The following is a 19,422-nucleotide window of genomic DNA, read 5'->3' on the forward strand; positions in this document are numbered from 1 at the left end:
TAACCACATGCGGCTGTGGCTGCTGTACTGTAGAGGGCAGAAAGGACATAACCAAGTTCAAGGCCAGCCTGTTCTATATAGCAAGAAACTGTCTTAAAAAAGATAATTTTACCTGGCTCAATAAGGCATTAGGTCAGTATGGCACTGAAAAGACTATGTAGGCATCTCTTTTATTTCCAAGGTGTTTTTTTTTTTTTTTTTTTTTTTTTTGGTTTGTTTTTGTTTTTTGTTTTTTTTTGTTTGTTGTTGGTTTTTTGTACCAGGGATTAAACCTAGGGCCTTTGCACTGAGCTACAACCCCCAGGATTTAATTTATTTTTCTTTTTTCTTTTCTTTTTTTGTTTTTGAGTCAAGCATGGTGACAAATATCTGTAATCCTAGCGGAGGCAGGAGGACTGCTATGAGTTCAAGGCCAGCCTGAACTGCATAGCAAGACCTTATCCCAACAATAAAATAAATAAATAAACTAATTTTTTTTTGGAGGCAGGTTCTCACCAAATGTTACGGTTTTATGTCTAGATGTTTTCCCCAAGGCCTCATTCAATTGACAGGGTTCTAGAGTTTTGATTAATTCTGATTCCAAGGCTGGGACTATGGGTGTGAGTGCTGCTGAAATTATGGGTGTGAGTGCTACATCTGCGAGGGCCAGGGCTTACAGCCTGAATACAGTACAAGGGAAGGAAAGGAGCTTGCTTTCTGCTGCTGCTCCTCCTTTTTCTCTCTTGCTGTTTTGCTATCTTCCCCCCTTACCCCTCCTGCCAAGAACTACTGCCCTCCGCCATGAGCCACTCTGCCTTGGAACCAGCTGATTATGGACTAAAACCTCTACTAACTGTGAGCTACATAAACTTTTCCTTCCTTAATTTTGGGTGTCGAGTATTTTTGTCACAGCAATGAGAGAAAAGCAACCAAGGAAGTAGTATGTTGCCCAGACTGGCCTTACATTTGTGATCCACCTGCCTCAGCCTTCCAGAGTGCTGGAATTACAGGTATGTACCACTGTGCCCAGCTTGGATTTTTTTTTTCTTAATAGAATTTTTGTTAAAGGCAGCATAGAGCTGCAAAGACTGCCAGAGACTGAAAACCTGATGACAGCAGGGACTGGGCCTTAGTTCTCTTTGTTACTCATCCCTCGTGCAATGCCTGACACATGATAAATGTGTCAGTAATACATATGCGTTAAATGATTATGGAACTGAGCGGGCGGCAGATCCCTATGAACAGTGACTTTCTTGGGTTGCTTGCCTATAATTCCACTATTGCTACTCCTACCTCAGCACATTCTGAGACCAAATGGAAGACTGCCTGTCCCTGTCCTGGGCTCTGACAGCTGCTCAGGATGTACTCAGCATGCATCCAGAAGTAGTATCTTTCCTTTTTTGTCTTTTAAAAAAATTTTGGAAAAAAAAATTTTTTTTTTGGTACAGGGTCTCACTATGCAGCTCAGACTCGTAGTGATCCTCCTGTATTTAGCCTCCCTAGCCCTGGGATTACAGGGATGCGCCACCATACCTGGACTCTGTCACCAGCTCTGCAAACCCTGGTCCCTGCACTTGCCTAAGTAGGCGCTTAGTCCACTGAGCTATCTCACCAGTCCATCTTTCTTTTTTTTTGAAATAAAATAACTTCTGATACTTGTAGAACCCTTACATATTTATGACTAGAGAGAGAGAAAGCGTCCCTTGAATCACAGTGCTTTAGTGCAGATCGGGAACCAGGAATCCAGGATTTTACTACTTTGTAGATAATTCCCAACAAGAACATTTCTTGTTCATGGCTTACCTTGTCACTGAGGGCCAGCTGAGATAGAGGGCAGCAACTGTGTAGAGGGTGCCTATAATCCAGAGATTGTAATTCATCTAAGGGCTAACCACAAACAAAGTTTGTCAGGGGCCAGCCAGATAGCTCAGCGGACTAAAGTGCCTACTTAGGCAGAGTGCAGCGACGGGTTAGATCTTCTCCCTACATGCCGTGCCAGCCCCACTCCCAGGGCACGCTGAGACTGTGATTGAGACTGGGTGTGGTGGTGTGCACCTGTAATCCCAGTGCTTGGGAGGCTGAAAACAGGAGAATCACTTGGAGTCTGATCTACATGTTGAGGCCCTGTAGATCCTGTACTAAACACCAAAAAAAAAAAAAAAAAAAAAAAAAAATTAAAAAAAAAAATGTTTCTCAAGGGCCCTGCCTTCTGAGGAGCTCCCAGGGAGGTGGGGACTACACAGGCAGACTTTTGAGCATCCCTCCCCCCTCCCACAGTTCTAGGGATGGAACCAGAGCCTTGCACATGCTGGGCAAACCCTCTACCACTGAGCTCCACCCCAGCACCCACAGCATGTGTGTCATCACAGCTGAAGAAGTAATCTAAGAGAATACTACACGAAGTACAAGGAGGCCGAATGGTGGGTGTCTGCTGGGCAGTGGGGAGTCTGAGGACAGCAGGCCAAACCCCACACTTAGCCTTCTCCTTGCCTTTATCTCCCATCCCTCCCACAGTTCAGTCCCACAACTCAGAGGATCTAGAAGTAGGTGTAAGACTGTCTGAGAATGGTGGAAATAGTTCATGCCAGCAGCAGCTGTGGAAGCTCACTAGGCTCTCCAATCCCCCAAACCTAAGAAAATGATAACTCAAGGGAGTTTCTAGGATGACTAAGGAGGTTGCCCTGGGCTGGCAGCACCTGGCATATTTTATGTAAAAATCAGAATCACATTTTACAGCTACAGGAGACTGTCAGGGTTATTTTCGTGCGGGTTTTTTTTTTTTTTTAATTTTATTTTATGGAAGGGTCTACAGGATGTTCAGGGTCTCACTACTAGATCGGACTCTAGTGATCCGCCTGTCTGCAGCCTCCCAAGAGCTGGGATTAGAGGCACGCACCACCACGCCCAGTCTCAATCTCTGTCTCAGTGTGCCCCAGGGGCAGGGCCAGCATGGCCCTGGAATCAAACCCCTGGCACCTGCACCTGCTTGCAGGTGCTTTAATCCGCAGAGCTATTTGTCCGGCCATCAGGGTTATTTTTATTTTGGGGTTTTTGTTTTTTGAAACAGGATCTCGCTATGTTCTTCAGGCTGACCTTGATTGAATTCACCATGTAGCCCCGGTTGATCTCGAATTTATGTACCACCAGGCCGGCAAAAAATTAATCCTTTAAAAATTTAAATAGCCAGGCATTGTGGCACATACCTGTAATTCCACCATTTGGAAGGCTGAGGTAGGAAGATGGAGGACAGCCTGCGCTACATTATGGGTTCAAAGGCCAGCCTGAACTACCGAAGGAGACCCTGTCTGGGAAAAAAAAAAAAAAAAAAAAAAAAGATATCTCTCATTGCTTGCTAAAATACACCACACAAATTAATGCTATTTCCCCGGGAAAACAGTCAACCGTTTGAGGATGGAGTCACCATGGATGAAGACACGGAACTTTTCTTCCATACAGAGCGGACCTAACTGGGATCCCGCGAGCGCTGGCGGCCGGGGCGCTCCGGGCAATGCAGCCGACTCCGCCCCGCCCGGGCCCCGCCCCACGGCCCCGCCCACGCTCTCTTCTGCGCTTGCGCGCTCCCCGCCCAGCCTTCTTCGCAACGACGCACTGCGCGCCTGCGCGCTGCTTCCCCATGTGTGCCTCGGCCGCCGGCTGGCGGGTCTGAGCAGACGCGAGCAGCCCTTGGCGAGCGGGCCTCATCACCGGTGCGGCCGCCCTCACGCGCTGCCACCGCCCTCCTCGTTCGTCTTAGCCTCAGAGCGCAGGTTACCATGGGCAAGAGCCGGACGAAACGCTTCAAGCGACCTCAGTTCTCCCCCACGGGCAGCTGTCAGGCCGAGGCTGCGGCGGCGGCCAATGGGGCTGGAGAGGAGGAAGACGACGGGCCGGTGGCGGAGTTTCTGGAAAAGGTGAGGCTGGAGCGAGGGTCTCGCGGTGCGCCGGGTCCGGGCGCGCGTGCGCACCGCGCCGCCCCTGACGCCTCGTTCTGTCCGCAGCTCCAGCACCCGAGCGCCGAGGTCCGCGAGTGCGCCTGCGCGGGGCTGGCCCGGCTGGTGCAGCAGAGCCCGGCGCTCCCGGGCCTGGCCCGCCGCGACGCGGTGCGCCGGCTGGGGCCGCTGCTGCTGGACTCCAGCCTGGCAGTCAGAGAGACGGCGGCTGGAGCGCTGAGGTGAGCCGGAAGAGGGGTCCCCGCGGCGGGTCCAGAGTCACGGCGGTCAGCAGGCGCGTCCTAGGGGCTGGACCTGCCCGGCTCCTGCATCCTCGATGCTCTTGGAAGGGCGAAAGGGCTGCTCGGCTCTCACGGGCGAGCCGGCGGATGCCTACCGTGCATTCCACCTGCCACCCACACAGCCGCCTGCAAAGGCATCTTGCTCCCAGACTCACGCATATCATCCCCTTTCCAGCGACCCTCCATGGAGCACGGGCTTGGGTGCACTCTTCCAGTCCGTGAGCCCTGAATTATTAGTAAGTGTAAGGCATTTTGAGCAGGCAGACAAGACAGCCGAGGTCCCTGCCTTCACAGAAGCGAGGTTGACAGCGAGACAAGCAACTAGTAAAAAACATGAAGCAGATAATACTAGCAAGAAGTGTTACGGAAAATCATGAGGATGGTGAGTTGAAGATAGGAAATTTACATTGAGTGGTGGCTCATTGGCATTTATGAACCCAGACCAGAAGATGAGAATACTAGATTTTTATTCTCTTAAAATAAAAAAAGAAGGAAGGAGTAGAGGGAGGGAAGGAGGGAGGAAAGAGCATTCCCCGCGGAGGGAACAGCAACAGTGGAGGAACGAGACAGTTCACAGCTTGGCAGAGTTAAAGAACAGAAAAGTTGGGCCAAGTAGCGTAGGGGTGGGGAATTAGGTGTAGGAGGGGAAGCTGGAGAATGGGCACGATCTAAGGGGAACAGAACTGAAGAACTATAAGATGGGGAATGACATGAGCAGGTTACATTATTGTTATTATCATCATTGTTATTTCCTTTTGAGATAGAGTCTCACTGTGTAGTTCAGGTGGGCCTTGAATTCACTGTGTATCCCAAGCTGGATCTGAATTTGCCTCGATCCTCCTGCCTCAGCCTCTGGTGTGCTGATATTACAGGCATGAATCACCACACCTGACCTTTTTTTGTTTTTGGCTGTCCTGATGACTGAGGCCTTTGCACTGAGCTACATTGCTAGCTCTTTTTATTTTTTATTTTTATTTATTTATTTGTGGGGGGGGGTACTGGGGATTGAACTCAGGACCTTGTGCTTGCCAGGCAAGTACTTATTCTACTGAGCTATCTCCCCAGCCCATTGGGTTTTGTTTGTATTGGTTCTGCCACATCACCGAGGCTGGACTCAGACTTTCAGACTTGCTCAGCCTCTCTGAGGTCTGCCATTACTGGTGTAGGCTACCACACCCCTGCTGTAATTTACCTTTTGAAAAAGCCACTCTGGTGGCTGTGCAGAGAATGGACTGTAGAGGGGGCAAGAGTAGTAGTTTTTGCTTTGCTTCTTTTTTTTTTTTTTTGAGATAGTGCATGTCTACCATACATGATGATAGTTCCTATAGCTTTTTCTGTGTGTATTATTTATGTCAATCACTGACTTAGCAAATATATACTAAATATTTTTCTGTCAGGCACTGAACTGGGCTCTAAACATGGGGTAGTAAGAAAAATAGACATAATTTGTATCATTAATGATTTGTTTTTGAGTACTAGGGACTGAACCCCTCAGATTTGCATTGAGCTATATCCCCAGTATGCCCCCTCCTTTTTAGTTTCTTTTGCAAGACAGGATCTCGCTATGTAGTTCAGGCTGGCTTTGAACTCACTGTGTAGCCTAAGCTGGTCTTGACTTTTGCAGCACTCCTGTCTCAGCCTCCCAAGTGCTGGGATTATAAGCATACAACAGCACGCCCAGCTGTCATTAAGGAATCTTAAAGTCTGTTGAGGGAGATGAACATTAACTGAATAAACACATCTCCTAAATGTATAATTAAACCCGGTGCTAATTACAGAGGATACTATGAGAGAGTATAGCTAGGGATTCAGGGAAGAAAACCCTGGTGAGTAGTGTTTGAGGTGAGGCCTGGGCATGAGTAGGATTAAGCACTTGAAGCAGCACAGGGGAGGAAAGTGCATGTGGGAAACCCTACCCTTCCTCTAAACTGGGCGGCCCTGGAAGTTTGTTGGGGCATCTTTTGTCGTATGTCCACATTCTTGGTGCCTGAACACACAGAGGTATGCATTCAGAAGACAAGCAGTGGCCGTCCAGTTAAATTTAACCAGGGCTACTTCAGGTTTTTCCTTTTTAGTAGCCTCACCTTACTCTTTGCTGCCCTTAAAATCTTTTTTCTTTTTTTGCACAGTGCTGGGCGTCAAACCCAGGGCCTTGTGTATGTAAGCAAGTGCCCTACCAGTGAGCCTCCTTTGTAATCTAGATTTCAAAAAATGTTCTCTTCATACAAGATGTGGTTTAATTCATGTTAATTAGGAAACATCTCCTCTCTTTCCTGTAGCCATGTACCTGTAACCTCAGAACTAAGTTGTTGCTTTGACAGTCATTTGTTTGCATTTTACAGAATAAGAACCAGAACAGATGGAAATCTGTACATTGTTTTTTCAGCGTATGACAGAAATAATCAGTGACTTCTTTTGGGAAACCTTAAGTATGGTTAAAAATAGAAATCAACTTGTGATATATAATCTGAAAATAAAACATGTTTTAAACTCCATATGTAGAAACCTCAGTGCCTGTGGAGGTTTTGAAGTGTGTGATGACATGGTGACCAAAGACATCATGACTCCTCTTGTGGCCCTGCTGAAAGAGGTATGCGATTTTTAGTGTTTCGTATGGCAGCCTAAAGTCAGCTTGTAGGAGGCAAGCTTACACAGAGCATGTCTCTCTCTCTCTCTCTGTCTCTGTCTCTGTCTCTGTCTCGTACATGAATGTTTATTACTTTGTCTTCCCATTGCTGAGTGTGGTGGTGCTTGCCTATAATCCTAGCACTTGGGAAGCTGAGGCAGGAGCCTGGGCTACATGGTGAGTTGAAACTCCTAACATCTGATGGGAGTTTCTTTTTTTGGAAACACTGATCTACTCTCATCATTCATCATTAATAGCAATCTGGGAGCAGTGATACAGCGTCTATAGGGTCTCACTACATAGATCGGACTCGTAGTGATTCTCCTGTTTTTCAGCCTCCCAAGCACTGAGATTACAGGTGCGCACCACCACGCCCAGTCTCAATCACCATCGCAGTGTGCCCTGGGGGTGGAGTGGGCTGGGGATCGAACCCCAGCCTCTGCACTCTGCCTAAACAGGTGCTGTGGTCTGCTGAGCTATCTGGCCAGCCCTTCACACTACTTTTTTATTTATATGATAGTTGGAAAAGACCTTCCTAAAACTATACACTCTTTTAGATTTCAAACTTAATACAGTGAAAATACCCAGTGTTTTGTCTTTTGCTTATGTATGAGCCAAGTCATGTTTTTATTATGTATATATTTAATTCTTACACCAATCCGATAAAGCTGGCTGTATTGCATTGTGTTGTTTTGTTTTAACGAGATAGTGTTTAGCTTTTTTCTTGCCTGAGATTCAAACCTGAGCTCTTGCATGTACTAGGCAAAGGGCTTACCACTGAGCTATACTCTCCATCCTGAAGCTAGTCTTATTATTCCCATTTTGTGTATGACAGCCAGGCCACGCTATGAACCTGTTGTGATACCTACTTTGCATTGACCTTTCACTGTCATTTAAAAATGTGAAATGCTTTATATCCGGTTTTCACAGTGACTTGGGAACTTTTCTTGTCTGCATTTTTTTCTAAAAGAACATAGGCTTGTGGGAATTGTGCTTATGAGAATTGGATAGTACTGTTTTTTTTTTTTGTTTGTTTGTTTGTTTTGTTTTGTTTTACTAGATAGTACTGTTAACCACTATACTATAATCTCTGTTGTTTAGTTTTTGTGATTCTTCACTATCATTATTATTTTTATTTATTTACTTATTTATTTTTGGCAGAACCTGGGATTGAACTCAGGCCCTTGCGCTTACCAGGCAAGCTCTTATTCTACTGAGCTATCTCTCCAGTCTCATCATTAGCTTTTCATTTAATCATTCTTTTGATCCAGGGTACTAATTGTGATATTTGGTTGCAGTGCAGTGCTGGACTGGATTCAAATGAGATGTCCCCACAGGAGAAAAAAGATCAGAACAGAAATGCTACTGAGAACATAGCCAATGAGGCTGTGAACGTGCTGTGGAACATATGGTATGATGCTGTCCATGTGTAGCCTTCATTACGTCACTAGTCAGGCCGCTACTCTTTCTTTAAACTGTAGAAACCTCTGCTCCCCTGTGTAGCCCTGTGACTCCATGAGGTAATAGTGTGGTAGAAGGTAGTACGGGGTTACCTGAGATGGCTGTCCTGCCCAGGCTCTTTTTTCCTCATAACTTCACTGCAGCTTTGTTTATGTCTTCCCTCCAGTTACTACTACTGACAGAAAGAAAAGGGATCACGACCATTAGCGCCTGCTATCCCTCCTTTCTCCTAGCTTGTGGCTACCCCCAGCAGGAGTAGCTGGCCCAGTGCTACCTGCTTTGATACCTGCAATGAGAGAGGGACCCCAAACCATGATGTGCTTTACTCCTCTTCATGGCAGTGACGGTTTTGAATGAGAAATAAATGCCCAAAAAGATCTCCCTCAGGCCCGGGAGGAGAAGGCCATGTTCTGTTCCATGGTCCTATCCCTGACTGGGGCAGAGGGATCTACTGCTAGGGATGGAATGGCAAGAGGCACAACCTGGATTCACTTTTTTCTGCCATTTTTTGTCCATAACTATACTGCAGCAGAGTTCTGTCATAGCTCCTTGTTTTCATTAGGCAGCATTTATCACACTGAGTGAAAAGCACAAGTGGTTCTTACGGCAGAAGATTTAAGTTGAATCCTGAAAAGCTGCCTCTGTGGCAGTCTTAATTTGCTTGTGATTTCGTTTTGCATTAGTGAGCATATTGCACCAGAAATAACGGAGAGATCAGACTTAAGGAAAGGACATTTCAGCAAACTCATCGGTGCTGTTTTTGTGCACTAAATAAATTTAATTTGCTTTTTTGTAGTGTTGGGTGTTGAACCCACAGCTTTCTGGATGCTGAGCATGTGCTCTACCTCTGAGCTACATCCCAACTTGTACAAGTTATCCAACTGGATTTTGATTTTGTATTTTGAGAAAAAGTCTTACTGTGTAGCTCAGGCTGGCCTTGGGCTTGTGTTCTTCCTGCCTTGTTCTTTAAAGTGCTAAGGTTACAAACCAGTGTCATCATGCCTGCCATGAATTTTTTTCTTCTAATTTCTTTGAAAAGAGCCTGAGTATATTTAAGTGATTTCCTTTCCTGGGATGCTTTATTATTTACAGTTATTATAGCTCTCAATATTTTTGTTTCATAGTTTGTATTTCAGGTCATCTTTACCCATATATGCCTTGTCTTCTGACTACATTTCAGTGTTGCAGAACTAGGTATATAGATGAGTATAGACAACAAAATATTTTTCCCAAGATAATAGACTTTATTAAATAGTGTAATATGTCTGTTAGTATGTCATGTGTGTATGTGTAGAGGAATATCTTTCTCTGGAAACGTGGATAAAATTTGTTATGCTATATTTTGTTTACCCTGTATTTAGTATATATGCTTATTAGTAACATTGATAGCTCTCTGATTCTTTTATTAAAAGATAGTGTACCAGGTGTGGTGGTGCACACCTGCCTTTCCAGTACTCAGAAAGCTGATATAGGAGGATCATTGTGAATTCTAGGCCAGCCTGGGCTACATACTGAGTTCAAGGCCAGCCTGAACTGTATAGTCACACCCTGTCTCAAAAAAAAAAAAAGAAAGTAGTATGATTTCAAATATAATCATCAGTGATTTCTCTGTTGCAGATTACAAATTCTATTGATGCAATCCTGAATCAATGAATAAAATGTAATTTTCTTTTAAGTCTGTGTTTTCTGTGTAATAAGAGGTCTTTTGTCCTTATTTGAACTTATTATTAGTGTACTGGAATGGACCCAGGGAACCTCCGTTCTGGGCCTAGCTCCATCACTAGCAAGATATGATCTTTGGGCAGATTACTGTACCTTTTAAGACCTGGGTTTTCTGATCTGTAAATTGGGGGGTTGGATTTAAAGATTCCCTAGGTCTCCTCCAGCTCTAAACTTCTGTCAGGAAACCGTCGTGATAAAAAGAGAATCCAAGAGCCCACCATGGTGGAAATAAAATACAGAGAGCCAGTTCTTAGGCACAGAGAATATGAATGGGCATTCGTTTATTCATCTGTAAAAGTGGTGGTAGTTTGACTCCAACTCTTTGGTTCTATAAAACTTAATTTATCTTTTTGTGGATTTTTGTGGTTGATTTCTTAATGTTAAAATGTGAATAGTAAAACTTTTTTTTCCCCCTTCAATTTAGTGAATGCAGTAGTAGAGCAGTGTCTATATTCAACAAAGAAGGGTGTTTGGAGATTGTATTAAAGTATTTAAGTAGGTTTTCCACCAATGTTGACCTGGCTATTTCAGTAGGTAAGTGAAGAAAAGGTGACAATTTATTGTGTAGCCTTATTCAAAAATTTGTATTCAGATAGCATGTTTATTCTACAGAACTGATATTACCTTATTATATATAAACTTGTTTTTTTTTAATATTTATTTATTTATTCATTTATTTATTTATTTTGTGTGTGTGTGGCCAGCTCAGCCCACCAGGGGGCGGGGCTGGCTGGCATGTGGTGCTGGGGGATTGAACCGCGGTCCCTTGCTTTGCTTAGCTTAGCTTGTTCTAAGTAGGTGCTTTAGACCACTGAACCATCTCACCAGCCCCCTTATTATATATAAACTTGTGGCAGAGGAGTTCTGTTTGTTTTGAATCTTATTAAATCTTACATAAATATCCTGTTTTTTTGTTCTGAAAGGGAAGAAGGCAATTATGTGAGCCTGTGTGATTTCTAGTCTGTTACTTCTTAAAGCTTTTATGAATTCTTGAAGCTTTCATCTCCATTTACTAAGAAGCAATAACCCACAATTCCTAGACCTGTGAGCCAAAGTTAGCTGGAAGCTAGACTTACTTAAATGTTTTTTGCTAATATTTCACACTCCCAGCAGAAAACTGACGGACAGCATGGATAGCCTGTGCTTTTTTGTGAGAAAGAAAAAGAAAGGGTTTGAATTTTCCCTTAGGCCTGCTTCCTTTCCTACAGGCAGGGGAAGCAAAGTCCAGCGACTTCAGGTGCACTTGGCTGCCTTCCCACCCTCTCTGTCTTGGGTTAGCGAGCCACTGGGCACCCGCAGCTCAGCAGGGGCAGAGGCTGAAACCAGGAGAGGGGCTGCGCACCAGAGTCCAGGTGAGAGCAGAGAACTAGCGGAGGACAGTGGTTCTGTGCCACCCCTGCCTGTAACAGGCCCCCCGCTGGCCTGTTACTTAACTGCATTTCTCCTTCAAGGAAGGAGTGTCTTCCCCTTATTGATGCTTCTCTTGGCTCTAATGGATACTTTTGAAGGAACAGGAAAGAAAAAAAGAGAAATGGCATAAATAATACTAGGAAAAATTTAAAAATCAGTTTTTTAAAATGACATCTTTTGGGAGCAGCATTGTGAGTAAATGCGGATTTCAGACAGTTCTGCTTTTAGGAAATTGGCAGATGATTTAATCTCAAGAGAGTTTCTATTACAAGAAGAGAATTCCAGGAAGATTTGATTTTTAAAAGCTTAATTTTTGTACTTCTTGACATGTAGATTTAGTTATTTTTGTTTTTTTTCCAATGCATTTTTTTGACATGGATAAGAAGTCATTTTTGCATGGATAATAGAGTTTTCTTTATGCATTGAGTTAAAGTCATGACTGCATGAGCAGTTGTCTTTATTATTTTGAAAGTTGAGCAAGGTTGCTGGGCATGGTGGTGCATGCCTGTAATCCCAGCACTTGGGAGTCTGAGGTAGGAGGATCACTGTGAGTTTAAGGCCACCTTGAAGTATGTGGTGAGACCATGTCAAAGAAGAAAGGAAGGAAGGAAAAGAAAAGAAAAACAGGGCTTGGGCTAGTCAAATAGCTTAGCGGATTAAAGCACCTGCAAGCAGGCACAGGGGCTGAATGTTCAATCTCTGGGCCTGCTGTGCCTGCCCCTCCCCCAGGGCTCACTGAGACAGCAATTGAGACTGGGCGTGGTGGTGTGCATCTGTGATCCCAGCTCTTAGGAGGCTGTAAACAGGCAGATCACTACAAGTCTGATCTAGTAATGAGACCCTGAACACCCTGTAGACCCTTCCCTAAAACACACAAAAAAGAAAAGCAGGGCTTATATTAGTAAAATGAATTTTAAAATTCTGTCCTATATATTAACATAACTATTTTGCACTGTTATTTTCTTTCAGGGAGCAATTATACTTAATCTTGCCTTTTTTTGCTAGAGTGAACATAATCTCAACAAGAAAAAGATTTGGTTGCAAGCATATGTACTTATAGGTCTAGACATATGGATTTGTATACAAATGTAATTTGGGAACCAAACTGGCGACCTATTTTGAACTTTTCAGTCCTGAAAAGAAATGGATTTGTATGGTATAAAATATCTCAAAACAGATTTGGACTTGCGTCCTCTTATGTGCTTCGGGGGTTTCTTCTATCAAATCATTATTTAAATCCAGTAGTTTTTAATACCTTCAATTAATTGTTTCAGGTATGCAGTTTATGATCCATTATCTTGTCTCAATGCAAGGGAAGAGATTAAGTGATCCTAACTTTTTTTTTTTGTGGCCAGCTCAGCCCGTCCTGAGGGTGGGGCTGATGAGGCATGTGTGTGGTGCTGGGATTCAAACCACAGTCCCTGCACTCTTGCCTAAGTTTGCCCAAGCAGGCACTTTAGATTACCAAGCTATCTCGCCAACCCAATCCTAACTTTTTAAGGCCATGCTGAATTTAAAAGAAGCCAGAATGTTCCAAAATCTCCATCTTATTTTTGGCACCAAAACAGCCTTAGAGTTTTGTCCATACACTGGTAGTTGGTTGACAACCAGTTTGCTACTGGCCTGTGATAAATACATAAATTAAGGCTAAACTGTTAGAAATAGAAACAGTAATTTGACATTGCTACAGCAATTAGTATTCTTTAAATTTATTTATGAAAGAATAGTTCTATAAAAAATGATAAATTTTAAGGAAAGAAAAAGATCTTGTATACCTAAGTTTGTAATTTTTGTCTTATAGCATATTGTTTACAGACAGTCACAGAGGATAACCCAGACCTACTGAAATCTTTCAGTGCCACAGCATTGCATGTGCTGGAATCTGCAATGGTTTGTCCTGCCAGTTCCATGGAATACATTCTATTAAAGACATTGGTGGCAGGTAAAGTTTAGCTGAATGGAATGTGAGCCTTTTTCTGATACCTTGCAATGGGTAGAGGTGGAGACTGAAGTTCATTCTTCCTTCATTTCACCACATCAGGGCTATCTGGGCATGTGTCTGTTCTGAAAATTTTAATCTTTACGTATAGACCCTTAATTTAAGCAGGTGCCCATAAGTTACATAAAGGGTTCTAGAGTTGTTTTTTGTTTTGTTTTGTTTTGTTTTGTTTTGTTTTGTTTTGTTTTGTTTTGTTTTAAGAATAGCTTTGTTGGGGCCAGGGAGATGACTCAGTGGACTAAGCGCTTCCCCGGCAAACACAAGGGCCTGAGTTCAATCCCTGGTTCTGCCAAAAAAAAGAAAAAAAGAATAGCTTTGTTATCAGGAAAAGAAATACTCTGGTTGGGATCTCTTTATTTATGAGCCAGTGAGCTCAGAAATTGACTTTGGGTAATGAAGATGTGCCTTACTTTTCCACAGATCCTTCCCCTTTAAGCACTTTTCACTCCAGTCTCTCTGAATGTAGAACTAAGAAATAACCTAGGGCTGGCCAGATAGCTCAGCAGACTAAAGTGCCTGATGGGCGGAGTACAGCAGCCAGGGTTCAATCCCAAACCTGCTGTGCCAGCCCTGCCCCCAGGGTATGCTGAGACAGCAATTGAGACTGGGCGTGGTGGCGCACGCCTGTAATCCCAGCATTTAGGAGGCTGAAAACCTGATCACTATGAGTCCATTCTGTGGTAGTAAGACCCTGGAAACCCTGTAGACTCTGTCCTAAATACAGAAAGAAAAAAAAAAAAAGAAAGAAAGGAAAGAACCTAAGCCCCTGTTGCATAATAGATACTTTATAAGTTTTCTTTCTTCTTTTTTTTTTTTTTTTTTTTTTTTTGTTAAATTTTCCATATTTGGTACAGGGTCTTACTACACAGCTTGGACTGGTAGTGATCCTCCTGTTTTTAGCCTCTGAAGTGCTGGGATTACCGGCATGGGCCACCACGCCTGGTTTCAGTGGCTGGCTCAGCACACCTGGGAGTGGGGCCAGCCCAGTATGTGGGACCCGGATTGGATCCCGGGTCCTTGTACTTGCCTAAGCAGGTGCTTAGACCACTGAGCTATCTCCACTGCCCAGATACTTTTATGTTTCTATCCATACCTTACTTTTTCTCTTTGGCTTTGTAGATAAAAGTTATTATGAGAAGTTTTATTACATTTTTCAAATTATGGTAGTAAGATGCACATAACATAAAATTTGCCATTGTAACCATTTTACATTGTTCAGTGGTATAAAGTGTACTCACAAGTACAATAAATCCCCAGATCTCTTTTGATCTTGTAAAGCTGAAACTATGCCCATTAAATTAATTCCTGTTTTCCTCTTGTAGTTACTGACAACCACCATTCTATTTACTGCCTCTAGAGATTTGACCACTTAGATACTTTATATAGTAGAATCATTTATGTTCATCTCTTTATACTGGCTTGTTTCATTCAACCTAAATTCCTCAAGGTTTATCCATGTTTCAGCTTGTGTCCATTACTGCAGGTATCAATATTTCCTTCCTTTTTGAGGCTGAATAGTATCTTGTCACATGTAGCATTATGTTCATTCATCTTGTATCCATGAGAACTTAGGTTAGCTTCACCTTTTGGCTGTTGTAAAGAATTCTGTGGTGAACATGGGTATAATCCATGAGTCTCCACTTTCAATCTTTTGGGTCTATGCCTACATGCTGTTTTTAATTTCATAGTCACTTATAAAAAAAAGTAATCTGGTGACTTAATAGTAGCTCCTGTTCTCTTTAGATAAGCAAAAAAGCTCAGAACCTGCTCTCTGGTGTGCACATGAGACCTTGGAATTTTAATGCATTCCATTCCACTCTTGGAAAGTAAGAAGCTGCTGAGGTAAAGATGAAAGAAAGCAAGGCAGCTGCCTATCATTATGAAGGGAATTTGACCGGCATTCTCTCATCTGATGATGTGCTGTATGTCAGAGAAAGGCACTGTACGCCAAGGCAGGCAGATGATTTTGAGGGGGTTATAGCAAATGGTGCTACCTCTCTGCAGCTCTTCTTGGCCTTTAATAAAACTGAATAAAGATAGCATGGGCAAGATATTGAAATTACACTAAGCCTCAAGACCCAACCTTGTGGAAATGGTACTTAATGTAAGATCTCACAGGGAGTTCTCATGTCCTTATGCTCATTTTCCTCCCAGGCACAATCTGGAATCTGAAGGACGTTATTCCATCCAAGAGTCAGGCAGAAATCATTAATGCCATACTAAAGATCTTATCTGAAGTTTTGGAAATGGATGCGGTTGAAGTAGTTGTTCAAATGAAAGAGGCTGAAACCCAACGGTTAAAAACTGCTGCAGAGACAGAAGATATTTTACACAATGCTAATGGTGATGATTTGATGGAAGATGAGGAAATGGAAGAAATTCCTCATAAAAGAAAAGCAAGGAAAAAAACTTTCATTTCCGATTTACTTCCAGTAAGTCAAACTAATGCCCCCAACTGTGGGTTGACACAGCTTTTTTTGCAAAGTGTTACAGAAAAATATTATAGTAAAAGTAACTATTGAAAGTGAATTTCAGGGGCTGGTGAGATGGCTCAGTGGTCTAAAGCACCTACTTAGAACAAGCTAAGCCAAGCAAAACACAGGGACCACGGTTCAATCCCCCAGCACCACATGCCAGCCAGCCCCGCCCCCTGGTGGGCTGAGCTGGCCACACACACACACACACACACACACACACACACACATAAAATTTTAAAATGAAACTTTTAAACTGGGTGTGGTAGCATATACCTACAATAGCACTCTGGGAGGTTGAGGGAGGAGGATCGAAAGTTTAAGCCCAGTTTGGGCATCTCGTGACTTAGTGAAGGCGTCCAGGCCTAGAGACCTTCCTCCATTTTAATACAGACACGTAAGCCTATGGTCAGTCATAAGGGCTGTGCTAAGAATGGTGGCTGGCCATGCCCACCTCTCTAAGGAAGTCATTTCTGTAGGCTTGGTGCAGAGTGCTTCCTTTTCTTTTGTTTTTTTTTTTGAGAGCCAAGGTTTTGCTGTGTAGCTCAAGCTGGCCTTGAACTCACTGGAACCCAGGCAGGTATCCGGAAGGCCGAATGGTGGACCTGGGATGTGCCTGGCCTCATTTCTGTATGTGGCAATTAGTAACCAGTACCTGTAGGCTTATCTTCTGTTGTTGCCATTGTGCTGCTCAGGCCTCTGCTTATCCTGACTAGAGCACATTATGAAGTGGAAATTGCAGTTAGGCTGGGATTGGGAGGATGGAGTCCTCATGTGAGTCTCCCCCTCTCTAGCCTCGCTTCTAGTACCTACAGGGAGAACATGATCATAAGACCCAAGCTGGCCTGAGATTAATCGAGGTTAATGTAAAAATGCCCTGTTTATAAACTATTGATAATTAGCTATTACATAGATAGTCCCTTGAGTGTAATCTAATATGAGCATGGTGGTGCACACCTAAGTATTATTTAAGATGGGCATGGTGCACATCCTTAATCCTGGCATTCAGGAGGCTGAGGTACAAGGATCACCTATAAATTCGAAGCCAGTTTGAACTATATAGTGAAACTCTGCCTTAATTGGGGGGTCGTTATGCTTATAAAGTACAAAGTTTTATCACAGCAAAAACTTGGTTTTTAATGTCTTTCCATAACCGAGTAGCCTGAGTGATTAGGTATGCTGGCCATCTGCTAGCCTGTGTGTAAGTGCCACTGCCAGCAGGACACTGAGCATCATATTCACCTGCGACAAATTTATAGTTAACCATGGTCCGCACACTGCCTAATGGCTTGTGCTGGAGGCCTTTAGAATCAGAACTTAAGAAGGCATTATCGTAAATCTGGAAAGAACAATTTAACCCAATGGTTGTTTTTTCCTAACACAGGCTAAAGCACAGCATCCCACCCAGCTCCCAGTTAGCATTTACCGAGTCCTTCTGTTTCACTTCATCTGTTTCCTCATTCATTCTGCTGGCTACTTGGAAGCAAATCTGGATCACCATAACATTTTGTCCAGATTGAGGCTTTGTGTCAGCTTGATAGCAATAGCAGTAGAGAAATGTTCTGAACAGCAGTTACACTCAGTGGAACCTACATTCAGCGTTCTTTCTAGACTGGGTCTTTATACATTTCAAGTGGATGAGAACCCAGGAACGGAGTCTTAGTCTACTCCAATAAAGATTTATTTAGTTGCAAATAACAGCAGTGTTTTTATATATTGTATATATAGTACAAATAAATGTTGTGCAAGATTAGGAATTCCTGTGTGACAAGTACTAAATTAGTAGTTTGCTTATTGTTCTTTTCATTGTTAGGCCTTGTACAGGTTAATTATGGACTGTACCACTAAGCACCATCCCTCCTCTCTTTATTAACTTTTTCAGAATTGTAGTTAAGTTTTTGGATAAAGAAAGAAGTGATTGAGTTTTAAATGAGTATAAATATTTTTAGAAGCCTTGGGAAACAGGAATATGTCGTAAGACCTATCAAGCTACTTAGGAGGTTGAGGCAGGAGCCATTTCAAAATTAGAGGCCATGGGGGCCAGGGATATAGCTCAGTGGCATAAGCGCCTGCCTGGCAAGTGCTGGGTCCTGAGTTCAATCCCTGGTACTGCCAGAAAAAAAAAAGAAAGAAAGTGAGTTAGAGGCCAGCCTCAGCAAACACCCTGACTCAAAAAGAAGAAAAAAGTGGGAAGGGCTAGGTATGATATCCCACACTTGTAATTCCCGTACTCCGGGAGGCCGAGACAGGAGGATTACAAATACCAGCCCACCTAGGCAACTTATTGAGACACTGCCCCAATAAATAAATAATTAATTAATTGGCAAGAAGATATAACTCAATGCAAAGGCTCTGGGTTCAATCCTTATGCCAAAGAAGAAAACGTGAGTGGGTGGGAGTGGAGAGAGCCCTTGTCTGTAAAGCATGAGGCCCTACATTGATCTAGTTGCATGTACCACAAAAAATAGGAGATGAAAAAAGCTGTTAAAATTTGAGACTTTTAACAAATTGGGAAATAGATAAGAAAACAGGCATTGTTTTTAGCCTATTCCATTATTTTGGTGTGTCATTAATATCTTTATGGCTATTTCATAAGCAATTTAAGTATTAAGGTCTGATATATTTATTCTTCCCATTTAACTTGTTGTATATTTTCACAGAAAAATGTCCTCACCTTTTTCACTCTTAAATTTATGTTCTTCAAAGAAAGCCAGGAAGTAAGTCCGTAGGCTCCTTTGCTGGGATTTGTCGGTCATTTAAGGATTTGTTAGTAGTGTGTGTTAGTGCAGTCTTTCCAAGAAGACATCTATGCGTCTGAAAGCAGGTTCTGTTTAGATGCCTGGTGTCTGCAGTGCACTTTCAGTGTTTGTATGCCAAGCTATCTCTTAACATGTTAGATTAAATTTCAGGGTGAATTCAGTTCAGAATTTCTGACTATCTGTCTATTTTCTCTGCCTGACTAAGCAATGCTCAGAGAATAATCATGCAGGTAGATGGAAACCCAGTTTGCAGCAGCAGGTACATTGTGCCAAGAAGAATTACAGTGCTTGTTTGTACTTCTAGCACTTCATGCTTTTTCTTCTACCTACTCTAACCACCATGTGCTTTATTCCAAGTGCAAAAAAATCTTCGAGAAGGCTTTAATTAAAGAAATTCATGCCAAAAAATGTTTGCCTTATTTTCTTTTTTTAAAGCCCACTGACAAGGAACTGAGAGAGACCATAGCCTTGCTGACAGCTCAGCAGACTGCTCTGGAAATTATTGTCAACATGTGCTGCAGTGAAGGTCTGCTACCTTTATATTTCTCCTGGCTGAGGGCGCGTCCATGGGGACTTTATCTAAAATCCCAGTTATGTGTGTTTTGTATTCTTTTTTTTTTCCCATAATTTTATTGATAAATAGCAATGAGACAGTTTCAATTCAAATTGGTAGGACAGTTTCAATAATTAACACATTGCATACATTCTTCCTAGTGGTTAATTGCTGTACAAGATGCGGACATGATATCCTATCTACAAAC

At 42.9% G+C, this 19,422-nt stretch overlaps 1 protein-coding gene across 3 annotated transcripts in view; it reads left to right on the top strand.

The window, feature by feature from the left end:
- Nucleotides 1–3,602: 3,602 nt before the first annotated feature.
- Heatr3 (HEAT repeat containing 3) overlaps nt 3,603–19,422 on the top strand; it is a 41,360-nt gene continuing 25,540 nt past the window's right edge. The window contains exons 1-8 of one of the 3 annotated variants that reach the window (XM_012517392.2): nt 3,603–3,890; nt 3,978–4,150; nt 6,713–6,800; nt 8,135–8,247; nt 10,444–10,553; nt 13,231–13,371; nt 15,583–15,860; nt 19,097–19,187. In XM_012517392.2, the coding sequence (XP_012372846.1) occupies nt 3,753–3,890; nt 3,978–4,150; nt 6,713–6,800; nt 8,135–8,247; nt 10,444–10,553; nt 13,231–13,371; nt 15,583–15,860; nt 19,097–19,187 (1,132 nt within the window). In that variant the 5' untranslated portion in view covers nt 3,603–3,752. The remainder of the gene's footprint in view (nt 3,891–3,977; nt 4,151–6,712; nt 6,801–8,134; nt 8,248–10,443; nt 10,554–13,230; nt 13,372–15,582; nt 15,861–19,096; nt 19,188–19,422) is intronic. The other 2 variants (XM_023703541.1, XM_023703542.1) reach the window with 2 other exon arrangements.

The sequence above is a fragment of the Octodon degus genome, unplaced genomic scaffold, assembly GCF_000260255.1.
Source record: "Octodon degus isolate 3935 unplaced genomic scaffold, OctDeg1.0 scaffold00173, whole genome shotgun sequence".
NCBI classification, from domain to species: Eukaryota; Metazoa; Chordata; class Mammalia; order Rodentia; family Octodontidae; genus Octodon; species Octodon degus.